This window comes from Oncorhynchus gorbuscha, linkage group LG09 (genome assembly GCF_021184085.1).
Source record: "Oncorhynchus gorbuscha isolate QuinsamMale2020 ecotype Even-year linkage group LG09, OgorEven_v1.0, whole genome shotgun sequence".
Taxonomy (NCBI): Eukaryota; Metazoa; Chordata; class Actinopteri; order Salmoniformes; family Salmonidae; genus Oncorhynchus; species Oncorhynchus gorbuscha.
This window is the reverse complement of record NC_060181.1, coordinates 38,947,639-38,960,663: the sequence shown is the minus strand read 5'-3', so window position 1 is coordinate 38,960,663 and position 13,025 is coordinate 38,947,639. Positions and strand designations below refer to the sequence as shown.

The window sequence follows — 13,025 nt, the reverse complement described above, 5'->3', positions numbered from 1 at the left end:
TCAATTTGATTAATATCAGTGTTGTACAAATCTAGATCAGTTTACCCTCCCCTAATCTTAATGTTACACAAAAATGACCCTAGATCAGCATATGGGGGCAATTTGTTCCTACATCATGTAAATGGAAGGGTTTGAATAGTGTGAAAAGTAAATGACTGAAATGTTAAAACCTTTTCTGGTTCGACAACCAATGCACATACATCGCTGTGCTCTACATGTAGTTCTCAATGTAAGACACTGGAGGGCAACAGAATGCTCCCACTGTCAACACACAACTTTCCATGTAGTAGTCAAATAAATACACAGCAGATGACAAACACTTGATGTAACACTATTTTGTGTTTGGCAAGTGAATGGATTATATCACATTTGTTAACTGCTTGTAAATCCAATGTTAATTTTCAGCAGCGGACGGTGGCAGAATCCGGGATATTTTTTGTTGTTGAACAACCGTGAGTTCACTTCTACACCAAAAAAAACAACATTTTTCTTAAAGGACATTTGATTCCAAAATGCATTAATATTTGTATATGTTCTACTCCTTTTTAAACTTGAGGAAAGGTATAATTGTTGATCTCAATGGCATTGATCTCAATGGGATCACCAGACAATTCTATACTAACCTAAATAAAAAGGATTTAGCCAGTGTAACTTAGCTAACTATTATACACTGGGTGTCAAAACATTATGAATACCTGCTCTTTCCATGACAGACTGACCAGGTGAATCCAGGTAAAAGCTATGATCCCTTCAATCAGTGTAGACAAAGGGAAGGAGACAGGTTAAAGAAGGATTTTTATTCCTTGAGATATGGATTGTGTATGTGTGCAATTCCCGAAGGAGAATGGAGAAGAAAAAAGATTTAAGGGCCTTTAAAGAGGTTAGTGTAGAAGTTGCCAGGCGCACCGGTTTGTGTCAACAACTGCAATGCTGCTGGGTTTTCCCCTGTGTATCAAGAATGGTCCACCACCTAAATAACATCCAGCCAACTTGACACAAGTCATGGTCCAGCATCCCTGTGGAATGCTTTCGACACCTTGTACGGTCCATGCCCATACGAATTGAGGCTGTTCTAAGGGCAAAAGGGGGTTGCAATGCTCTTAATGTTTTGTTCAGTCAGTGTATATCTATTGAAGGTATACTTCAGGATTTTGGCAATGAGTGTATCTGACTACTCCCCTAGAGTCAGATACACTCCTGGATACAATTTTTATGTCTCTGTGTTCAGTATGAAGGAAGTTAAGCTGTGTTAACACAGGCAACCCCATTTTTATATTTTTCCACTAATTTGTCTTTTGAGCAACCCCATCAAATCTTTTCACACCAGATCCTTTTCAGAGCTGATCTGATTGGTCAAAAGATCAATTAGTTAAAAAAATATCAGACTTGCGCTCTTTGCATTCTCTCAACCAGCTTCACCTGGAATGCTTTCCCAACAGTCTTCGAGTTTCCACATATGCTGAGCACTTGTTGGCTGCTTTTTTCACTTTGCGGTCCAACTCATCCCAATCCATCTCAATTGGGTTGAGGTCGGGTGATTGTGGAGGCCAGGTCATCCGATGCACCTTTCCATCACTCTCTCTTGGTCAAATAGCCCTTACATATGTGTGAGGTGTGTTGGGTCATTGTCCTGTTGAAAAACAAATTATAATCCCACTAAGTGCAAACCAGAAGGGATGGCGTATCACTGCATAATGCTGTGGTAGCCACGCTGGTTAAGTGCGCCTTGATCTAAATAAATCAGTGTCACCAGCAAAGCACCTCCTCCATGCTTCACGGTTGGAACCACACATGCGGAGATCTGTTCACCTACTCAGCGTCTCGAAGACACATCGGTTGGAATCAAACGTCTCAAATTTAGACTCATCAGACCAAAGGTTAGATTTCCTTCAGTCTAATGTCCATCGCTCATGTTTCTTGGCCCAATAAAGTTATTGGTGTCCTTTAGTAGTGGTTTCTTTGCAGCAATTCAACCATTAAGGCCTGATTCACACAGCCTTCTCTGAACAAATGTTGAAATGTCTTGAATTCTGTGAAGCATTTATTTGGTCTGCAATTTCTAAGGCTGGTAACTCTAAAGAACTTATCCTTTGCAGCAGGGTCTTCCTTCCCTGTGGCGGTCCTCATGAGCCCATTGCATCATAGCGCTTGGTGGTTTTTGCACCTACATTTACATTTAAGTCATTTAGCAGACGCTCTTATCAGAAAGTTCTTAAATCTTCCAGATTGACTGCCCTGCTTGTCAAAGTCATGGACTGTTTTTCATTGCTTATTTGAGGTGTTCTTGCCATAATATGGACTTGATCTTTTACCAAATAGGGCAATCTACCTTGTCACGACACATGATTGGCTCAAATGGATTGAGGAAAGAAATTCCACAAATTAATTTAAGGCACACCTGTTAATTCAAAGGCATTTCAGGTGACTACCTCATGAAGCTGGTTGAGAGAATGACAAGCATGTGCAAAGCTATCTAAGGCAAAGGGTGGCTACTTTGAGTAATCTCAAATATTTTGATTTGTTTAACACTTTTGGTTACTACATAGTTGATGTCTATTATTCTACAATAGACAATATTAAAGAAAAACCATTGGAGGTGTCCAAACTTGACTATAACTTGTAACAGATTTTAAAAGCTGTGCATCGCTGCTAAATGACTAGGGAAAACACTGAAATCATTGTTTAATGGAAAGAAGTGGAGGGTGCATACAATAAGTGATACTTGAAAAGGTTCTACTGAAGGCCATTGATTAAACTATAAAATTGATGTTTCAACTTAACATATTTTTTAAATCGTTGAGCCTTTTCAGTCATTTTGAAAAGTTATCCAGCCTGCTTTGGGTGGGTGGATGGAAGGAGCCATATTTCTGCTAGAGTCATGCAGTAACCGGAGACTTGCCGACTTTTAGAACCAACAGAGACAGACGCAAGTTCACAGCAGACTAAACCATTTATTCAAGTGGTCTTCAGCCTTGTGAGTCTGTCTTGACAGTCATTTGCTGGAAAACGTTACTGACATGATTCAACCAATAGGAGAGAAAGGAGGGACTAAACCAAGCGTGAGCATGACTGCTTCTAGTGACAATGGAACTTGTACAGTCACTAGCAATACAAAGTACTGGTCCCCTTACAGTAATGACCACATATCCTATATGGAACATCATTAAGTGCAGTGCTTATTAATATATCAGGAATGTACATTTTTAGAATGCATGTAGTTAGGATCTTCCATCCAAAGAGACATTCCATAATAAAAGTCCCACCCTCACACAGAATCAGTCAACCAATGGAGACTGACCTGTATTATCAATGTGGGACTTTTACTGTGGCCGGCCCCTAAACTATAGTGCATTTCAAAATGAGTCAAATCATCCCTTGTTAACACAAGCAGGTCATTCATTGTCACACAGAAACTCAGGGAAGAGATGCAGTCACAGGACACTAGCAGCAGGTTAGGTTGCCCGTGCGCTCTAGGCACGTGCATTGATGATGTCAACAAACTCAGGCTTGAGGGAGGCTCCGCCCACCAGGAAGCCATCCACATCGTTTTGGGAGCCCAGCTCTTTGCAGTTGGCCCCCGTCACGGAGCCTGGAGAAGGGAGGGACTTTGGTAAAAACACTCAAGTGCGCATGTAATTACATACAATCATTTTATCAAAGGTTTACATTCATATTCTTCCAAAAGACACAGAAATATTGTTACTCATGCTGTAAGCTCCATTTGATGTCAGTAATGTGTGTTTTTAACCCCAACTATTCAGCCCAATACATATGTTTAGATTTCCATTAGAAACAGTGGCTCTGGGGATTTTCTCGTTGCTATTAGCAGCCCGAGTTCAGTGTGGTCCCTACTGACCTCCATAGATAATGCGGACGGAGTCGGCCACGGCCTCAGAGACATTGGCCCTCATCCACTCCCTCAGCTTCTCATGCACCTCCTGGGCCTGGGGCGAGACAAGTTCACACATAGTGTCTTGTACAGCCAACTTTGTGGGGACACACAATTCAGTTCCACTAACCCATACTCTTTCCCTAATTCTAACCTTAACCCTAAACTCCCTAGAAATCACACTTGACCTTGTGGGGACAAAAAAAAAAAAAAAAAAGTCCCTAGTTGGTCAAATTTGTGCTGGATTTGAATTAAAAATGGTCAAAAATAAACAAATAGCTTCCTAGCAAGAGCAATCTCTCAAGCAATTTTGCTAGGACTGTCTGGGAGATGTCCGAGTGGGGAGGGAAAAACTGAAAACTAGTCGTTATTGGCAGGGAGGTTTAGAACTCTTATCCGTGTATCACCTAGTCCATCACCTAATTTACCACCTGGTGATGTCACCAGGCAGGCCAAAACTCCATCCCACCAATGGCTGAAATTTCAAACCACTTACATAAAAAGGGCATTATCATTTTCACAGTATAATTCCAACCTCCATTTGGAAATGTATATAAAAATACATGAAAAAAATATACATTTTGTTTTAGTCACATTTGACTGCACTGGGCCTTCAAATAAAACATTTAAACAGAAAATACACTCTTGCAGCAGAAACAAACTAGTGCTTAATATAACCACATTTAGCATAAACCACTAGGCTGTTTCTAACAAAAAAAACTTTCAAAACTAAAACAATGGAACTATTGTTGTAGAGCATCTGCTAAATGACTTAAATGTAAATGTAGATTTACTTAAAAACATAGTGAGCTACAAAACTATTGGCACAGACATGTTGTTTTGGCTCTGTACTCCAGGACTTTTGATTTCAAATTAATGACAATGAAGTTAAAGTGCAGACTGTCAGCTTTAATTTGAGGGCGATTTCAACCACAGGTGAATCGTTTAGAAATTACAGCACTTTTTGTACATGGTGCCCCATTTTAGGGGACCAAAAGTATTGGGCCAAATTCACTTAAGTGTATTAAAGTAGTCAAAAGTTAAGTATTTAGTTCCATATTCATAGCTTGCGTTGACTACAAATTTGTTGGATGCATTTGCTGTTTTGTTTTGGTTGTGTTTCAGGTTATTTTGTTCCCAATAGATATGAATGGTTAGTAATGTATTGTCATTTTGGAGTCACTTTTATTGTAAATAAGTATAGAATGTTTATAAATACCTGTATATTCATGTGGATTCTACCATGATTACGTATAGTCCTGAATAAATCTTGAATGATGAGTGAGAAAGTTAGACGCACAAATACCGTAGCATATCTTGGGAGTATGATATTTGTGCGTCTAACTTCCTCAGTCATTCACATAGAACCCCCCCCTCCATTGCTCCATAGTCAAATGGCAGCGAGCTTTACACCACTCCAGCCGATGCCTGGCATTACGCATGGTGAGATTGCATGGCTGGCTGTGTATGTCAGCAACATCTGTGGCTGGAAATAGCCACATCCACTGATTTGAAGGAGTGTCCACCAGTGGAGGCTGGTGAGGGGAGGACCACTCATAGTAGATGGCTAGAATGGAGTCAATCCAGTGGTATTAACCACATGTTTGATACCACTCCATTCCAGACATTATTCCATTCCGTCCTCCCTCAGCAGCCTCCACTGGTGTCCACATACTTGTGTACATCCAACACGTTTCTAGAGTCACAAGCTTGATGCAAATCATTGTGCGCTAGGAATATGGGACTAAACACAAAAAAAAAAGTTTGACTCATAACACACAAGTGAATTTGGGGGGGGACACTACCTACAAAAAGTGTCAATTTCTAAACGGTCACATTTGGATGAAAATACCCTCAAGCTAAAGCTGGCAGTCTGCACTTTAACCTCAGTCATTGTAGCATCTCCCTAACAACAATGATAACCGTTTGTGTGAATGCAGTGGACTGTGAGCCCAGCATGCACAGTGCTCGTTTCTAGTGAGCGTACTGCCGGCCTAAACATGTGGTGGTCTATAAAGATTGGATGGAAGTGGGCCATCCCGAGAAGCCAACGGGTGCCTTTCACGTAACAGAATCCCGCTCACTGCAGTCATGTATAGACAACTCTTGCGAACTTTAAAAAAAAAATCAAATGCATGCGATTAAGAAAGCCAACATCCATTTCCCACAGATCTGTGTGTAACTTACAAAAAATATAGTAAAGTATGCATGTTGTAGGTAAGTAAATATTGTTATGAAATGGCGATGAGTCGTACCTGTTCGGGTGAGGCTGTCTTGCCAGTACCGATGGCCCACACCGGCTCGTAAGCCAGCACCACTTTGCTCCAGTCCTTCACGTTGTCTACAACAACAACTTTACATCAATATAATGGACGGCACTGTATGTAGATCATGATAAGTCGTTTGGCCTACCACTAATTGCCTTAAGATGTATAATACAACATGTGGTACGTAGACTAATGGAATGGACCCCAGAGTTAGTTATTTTAGGTCTCAGGCAAAGTTCTGAGAAAGTGTGATGTCATGTTTTGTTGAATATGTATGTAAATCGTAAGTTTTCTAATGTTTTTGTCCAAAAAAATACAAAGTAAAATTTAACGTAAACCAAAATAATGGATAATATATTTTTGGAAGGAGTGCAACAGAACAGGTAGAATATATAAAATGTAGATTTCATGGACATTTTTAGTCAACTTTCCCAAAGAGTTATTCAGGAGAGAAAATAAAGGATCTAAATGTTTACACTGGTAATTTAGCAGAGACTCTTATCCAAAGCAACTTACACTAGTGGGTGCATACATTTTCCTACTGGTCCCCTGTGGGAATCGAACCACAACCCTGGTATTGCAAGGGTTCAACGTTTGCATGACCAGAACGCTTTAGATGAGCAGACTAATACATTCCTGTGATACACAGCGAACATGGGGTTTGAACCTAGCGGTTACCTGCGATGGCCTGGGTCTGGGCGTACACCACCTCCTCTGTGGTTCCAGCCTCTCTCTCCTCCAGCTTCTCTCCGATGCAGGCAATCACCCCCAGGCCACTCTCCAGGGCGTGGGCCACCTTCTGACCAATCAGCTCGTCACTCTCCCCGAACACGTGGCGCCTCTCCGAGTGGCCCAGAATCACCCACTCCACACCACAGTCCTTGATCATCACAGGGCTGAGGGAGAGAGAAAGAGGGAGAGGGATTAGCAATACATCCACTAAATAGTAGATTTAATTGAAATATTTTTAGTATGTCAGATTATTCTGGCATTTCTCACAGAACCTTCATTAGGATGAAAGATGTTAAAAATATTTTTTACATTTGTATCAAACTTCCAGAGTGGGCTCTGCTAATTCTGAAGGTATGATACATTTTATGAGCACCACCAACTCAGTGAATGGGAAAATGGATTCAAAGGGTATCTGGATAACCAGCCAAATAGGAAAAGTAGCCAGCCAGGCCTCCCCTGCCACAACCTATATTTCGGTGGCCTCTGGTACAGTCTAATGTCTTGATTCCACCCGAAATACACAGCAAAATTATGACCGTACGTACATACCCCAACCAAAAGCCATGGATTACAGGCACCATGGATTACAGGCAGCATCCGCACTGAGCTAAAGGCTAGAGCTGCTGCTTTCAAGGAACGGGACTCTACCTGGAAGCTTATAAGAAATCCTGCTATGTCCTCTGATGAACCATCAAACAGGAAAAGCCGAATAGTACTATAACGGCTCTGACGCTCATCGGATGTGGCAGGGCTTGCAAACCATTAGACTACAAGGGGAAGCACAGCCGAGAGCTGCCCAGTGACACGAGCCTACCAGAAATGCTAAACTACTTCTATGCTCGCGCCGAGGCAAATAACACTAAAACATGCATGAGCACCAGCTGTTACAGAAGACTGATCATGCTCTCCGCAGACGATGTGAGTAAGCCCTTTAAAACAGGTCAACAGTCACAAGGCTGCAGGGCCGGACCAATTATCAGGACGTGTACTGCGAGCATGAACTGACCAACTGGCAAGTGTCTCCACTGACATTTTCAACCTCTCCCTGTCCGAGTCTGTAATTCCAACATGTTTTAAGCAGACCACCATAGTCCCTGTGCCCAAGAACACTAAGGTAACCTGCCTAAGCGACTACCAACCCGTAGCACTCACGTCTGTAGCTATGAAGTGCCTTGAAAGGCTGGTCATGGCTCACATCATACCATCATCCCAGAAACCCTAGACCCACTCCAATTTGCATACCACACCAACACAGATGATGCACACTCCATTGAACTCCACACTTTCCTTTCGCACCTGGACAAAAAGGAACACCTATGTGAGAATGCTATTCAATAACTACAGCTCAGCGTTCAACACCAGAGCCCTCAAAGCTCATCAATAAGTTAAGGACCCTGGGACTAAACACCTCCCTCTGCAACTGGATCCTGGACTTCCTGACGGGCTGCCCCCAGGTGGCAAAGGTAGGTAACACATCCACCACGCTGATTCTCAACACAGGGGCCCGTGCTCAGTCCTCTACTCCCTGTTCACTCATGACTGCACGGCCAGGCACAACTCCAACACAATCATTACATTTGCAGATAAGCCTGATCACCGACAACAATGAGACAGCCTATAGGAAGGAGGTCAGAGTCCTGGCCGTGTGGTGCCAGGACAACAACCTCTCCCTCAACGTGATCAAGACAAACGAGATGACTGCGGACCATAGGAAAAAGCGGACCGAGCGCGACCCATTCTCATCGATGGGGCTGGAGTGGAGCAGGCTGAGAGCGTCAAGTTCCTTGGTGTCCACGTCACCAACAAACTAACATGGTCCAAGCACACCAAGACGGTCATGAGGGCACGACAAAACCTCAGGAGAAAGATTTGGCATGGGTCCTCAGATCCTCAAAAGGTTCTTCAGCTGCACCATCAAGCGCATCCTGACTGGTTGCATCACTGCCGGTATGGCAACTGCTCGGCCTCTGACCGTAAGGCACCACAGAGAGCGGGGGCTAAGATTCCTGCCATCCAGGACCTCTACACCAGGCGGTGTCAGAGGAAGGCCCTAAAAATTGTGAAAGACTCCTGCCACCCTAGTCATAGATTTTTCTCTCTGCTACCGCATGGCAAGCAGTACCGGAGCGCCAAGTCTTGGTTCAAGAGGCTTCTAACCCCAAGCCATAAGACTCCTGAACATCTAGTCAAACGGCTACCCAGACTATTTGCAGTGCACCCCTCACCCTCTCTTTACACCACTGCTACTCTGTCATCAATGCAGTCACCTTAATAGCTTTACCTACATGTACATACTACCGCAAACAGGTTCTCCCGCACATTGATTTTGTATCAGTACCCCCAGTATAGTCTCGCTGTTATTTCACTGCTGCTCTTTAATACTTGTTACTTTTATCACTTATTCTTATCTGTATTTTTTAAACTGCATTGTTGGTAAGCATTTCACTGTACGGTCTACGCCCGTTGTATTCAGCACAGGTGACTAATACAATTTGATTTGAATACTTGTTAAATTTACCTCCCAAATTGTAAAAATGACTTTACAATTTAAATGACTGAAATTGTTTGAAGAATTCAGTGTATTGTTAGTTGTTTTGGATATCGTCTAGTCCTAGGCCTACACTGAGTGTATAAAACATTATGAACAAATTATGTCAAATCCACTTCAAATCTGTGTAGATCAAGGGAAGGAGCCAGGTTAAATAAGGAATTTTTAAGCCTTGAGAAAATTGAGACTGTGCCATTCAGAGGGTGAATAGGCAAGACAAAATATTTAAGTGCTTTTGTACAGGGTATGGTAGTAGGTGCACCAGTTTGTCTCAAGAACTGCAACGTTGATGGGGTTTTCCACACTCACTGTGGGAAACCCCGTGTGTAACAACCAAAGGACATCCAGCCAACTTGACACAACTGTGGGAAGCATTGGAGTCAACATGGGTCAGCATCCCTGTGGAACGCTTTCAACACCTTGTAGAGTCCATGCCCGACAAATTGATGGTGTTCTGAGGGCAAAAGGGGGGACAACATTAGGAAGGCGTTCTTAATGTTTTGTAAACTCAGTGTATAAGATCAGGACAATGTTCTATGTGAAGTGGATTTTGACTCATCTTTACAACTTATGTTAAAAACATGGGACATGTGAATTCAGGGCTCTAAGCTGACATTTTGTACAAGGAGCACAATAAGCAGCACACAAAACTGCAGGAGTATAATGAAAGTATTTGAGAAAGCGTTATGATAAGAAATGAAAGTTATTTGGATTGTTCCATGCTCAATAAAGTACAAATGTACAAGCAAATATTTTAGTCACATGGGTGCAAGTGTACACCCGCAGCCCGCAATTCGGGGCAGGAATGATCCCCCTCGAGCAACCCATTGGTTCTTTCAAGCCTGCTGTGTACTGGATAAAATAGTGCCTGACAGCTGGACGAAGGACAGTCTACTAGTCGTCCCGCCTAACGCTGGAACAGCATGCGGGAGGCTGGGGCGACACAAGTGTGCTAGCAAGCTAGTTAGCGACACTGTGCTAGCATGCTAGTTCTCCAGCTAGAACAGTGTCGCCCCCTCCTGCACATGGACAGGTCTACTAGTCGACCCCGCTAGCACAGCAGCTAACGTTCGGTAGCGACAGTGTTGCTCCCGTGTACCGGACTAGCTGGCTCCGCTAGTGCAGAGTCCTTGGCTCCCGCCTGCCAAACACCGGCCGTCGTTAACAGAACTGGGGGAAACATTACCAATTTCATCTTTTTTTTCCCAAAAATGGTTTGATACACAAATGTAAAAAAGCATGTTAAACATCCAGCCTCCCAACGAAGTTCCTAAATGACCCAATAAGGAGTCCATCTTAAACCAGTTCACAGATTCCGTCTCAAGGCGTCATTATGGAGCCTTACCTGATCTCGCCTGTGAAGGCCCCCTTGGCAACTTTGTAGCAGTTCTGTGCGGCGACGCCGATCCTGGCATCCAGGTTCGAGCGGGCAAAGTCAAGGTAGACGGTGGGAGCACCACACACCACCTCTGAGTATAAGAGAGGGAGGTGGAGAGAGAGAGAGGAGACAAGAGGGAGACAGTAGGAGGAGTTTAAAGCGTCCTCATGCTTCCCATCTGAAACAGTTCGGAAGCATTTGTGCATATTAGGTGGACATTTAGGTCTTCGGCAAGGGTTTTCTCAGTTGTTTGTGCACACTACATTTATTACGCCAGGCAAGCCGAAGTCAGAAGATTTACATCCCTTCGACTGGTGGATAGGCTGTTGGTAGACAGAGTCTTCAGTTGAGCAGTGGCAAATAAATAAATATATAAAAAGATATGGCACAAGAGACCTGCCTGATTCACACCTGTCTGAGTCAACTAATCCATTGAGAAGGCCAGAGATGGTACACCAGTAGTTCATTGACCATTTCTAATCTACAATGTTTGTTTGGTTACAGTCATTTCTGTTAATGCGTTCAATATATTACTGCAGTCTTACTGTTTTCATTGTGGGAGTGGACTCATTGTTTACAGAGCCCACAACCTAGGCTAAACTTGAAAGGAAAAAAATGTTTCGTTCAATTGAACAGTTGTCAATATAATCATAGTCTTTTGTTTGGCACGCTATTGTCAATCTTGAGTAAGGACACGCACCTGATAACTCATATAACTAAGCCTAGACTACCTGGCCTGTACGCAAATGGAGGCTTATAAATGTGCCCATTTGGGGATCAGTTGGTGAATTAAGACAATCTGAAATTATGTGGAGCTTCTCAACGTCTCAAGTCTGTTTTTACATCCATTGAGAATGACAGTTCCTCAACGTAGCCGATTTGAAATACCTTTTCAGCGCGATCCCTTTCGATAACCAAAACGGATGAGCAGGCTTATTACTGGGAATTTAAAGCCCAGGTCTCATCAATGCACACAGATGTTATGGGAAATTATGCTGAGTTCAATGAGCATAGCTCTCACTAACAGCCCAAGTCCGTGCTATCCAGAATCATTGGGACGTCCCTACCCCATTGAAGTTCAAATTTAAAATGGTTGAGGTGACGATTAAAATGTAGGGTTAGGTATAGGTTATGGTAAGGGTTAAGGACGTCCCAAGGATTCCACATAGTGGTCAAAAGATACGTCACGTGACTTCAATGTCATGGTGTTATTCTCGTGTCGTTTGACGCAATCATCAGCATCATTCTTCTGTTTAGTGATAAAATATATATACACATTTACTAGTTTCATGTTAACATGTATGTATATATGTATTGGTATCAATAAGAATGTAGTGTCAACGTATTAGGGCACATTTTAGACTGAAGATATTGAGACAAAAATCGAATGCCGGTTACCGGTTTCATCGTTGAGGCTTGCAGTGTTCAGGGTCGTTATAAGGTCGCCCAGGCTCTTCTTGTCACCGTTCATCTTCCAGTTTCCTCCTACGAAAAATGTTCTAGAAGACATGATGGCTGGACGTTAGACGATACCGGAAAACCGAAGACACGGGCCTAGGATGTGATGCGCTCGCAACAAACAGTGGGTAAGCAAAATCAGTCTTCTCCCCGTTTTTCTTTAAGCTTCTTCTTCTTCGGTGGGGTTTAACCGCAGTTGGCAGCCAATATAATGTTACATTACCGCCACCAACTGGACCGGAGAACAAATCCATTCTACTTTGTGATAGAAAAAAAAGAATTACACTGCCAACCACTGTATTAACCCTATCATTAAAAGACACTCCCCCCATTCCACTAATTTAACCCTATCTAATCCTTTACCAGGCCAATGGCCTGGGAGGAGGGGACAATACCATTCAACACCCCCTGTAACTCTTCACATTAAAATCTCCTAATTCCAAGTACTTCTCTGCAGCTGCCACCACAACACCTGTTTTCTGTGACTTAGGTTCCATACCTGCTGTACAGTTGATAACCATAGCAATGAACACTAAAAAGACAACCTTACTGAAGCACATTTCATTTGTAGGCCTATTACGCTGTACTGGCAACATTCTGCAACTCACCGGTAGCCTCTTAGGATCCTTCACCATTGACCCATCTTCTTCAATTTTCTTCACTGCCGCAGCATCTGACACCCTTTCCCCCAACTTTCACCCTGGCAACCTCAACCTGCGTCTCTCGCACCAGACACTTCTGATCCCCAGCAAC

The 13,025-nt window shown here is 43.0% G+C and overlaps 1 protein-coding gene across 1 annotated transcript; it reads right to left on the bottom strand.

Moving 5' to 3' along the window:
- Positions 1 to 2,931: 2,931 nt before the first annotated feature.
- Positions 2,932 to 12,460, bottom strand: LOC124043560 (triosephosphate isomerase A-like). The gene is made up of 6 exons (XM_046362267.1): positions 12,213 to 12,460; positions 10,782 to 10,905; positions 6,835 to 7,052; positions 6,145 to 6,230; positions 3,857 to 3,944; positions 2,932 to 3,589 (listed from the first exon to the last, which is right to left on the bottom strand). Exons 1-6 carry the CDS (start codon positions 12,322 to 12,324, stop codon positions 3,471 to 3,473), a joined length of 747 nt encoding a protein of 248 aa, XP_046218223.1. The 5' UTR covers positions 12,325 to 12,460; the 3' UTR covers positions 2,932 to 3,470.
- Between the last annotated feature and the right edge of the window lie 565 nt (positions 12,461 to 13,025).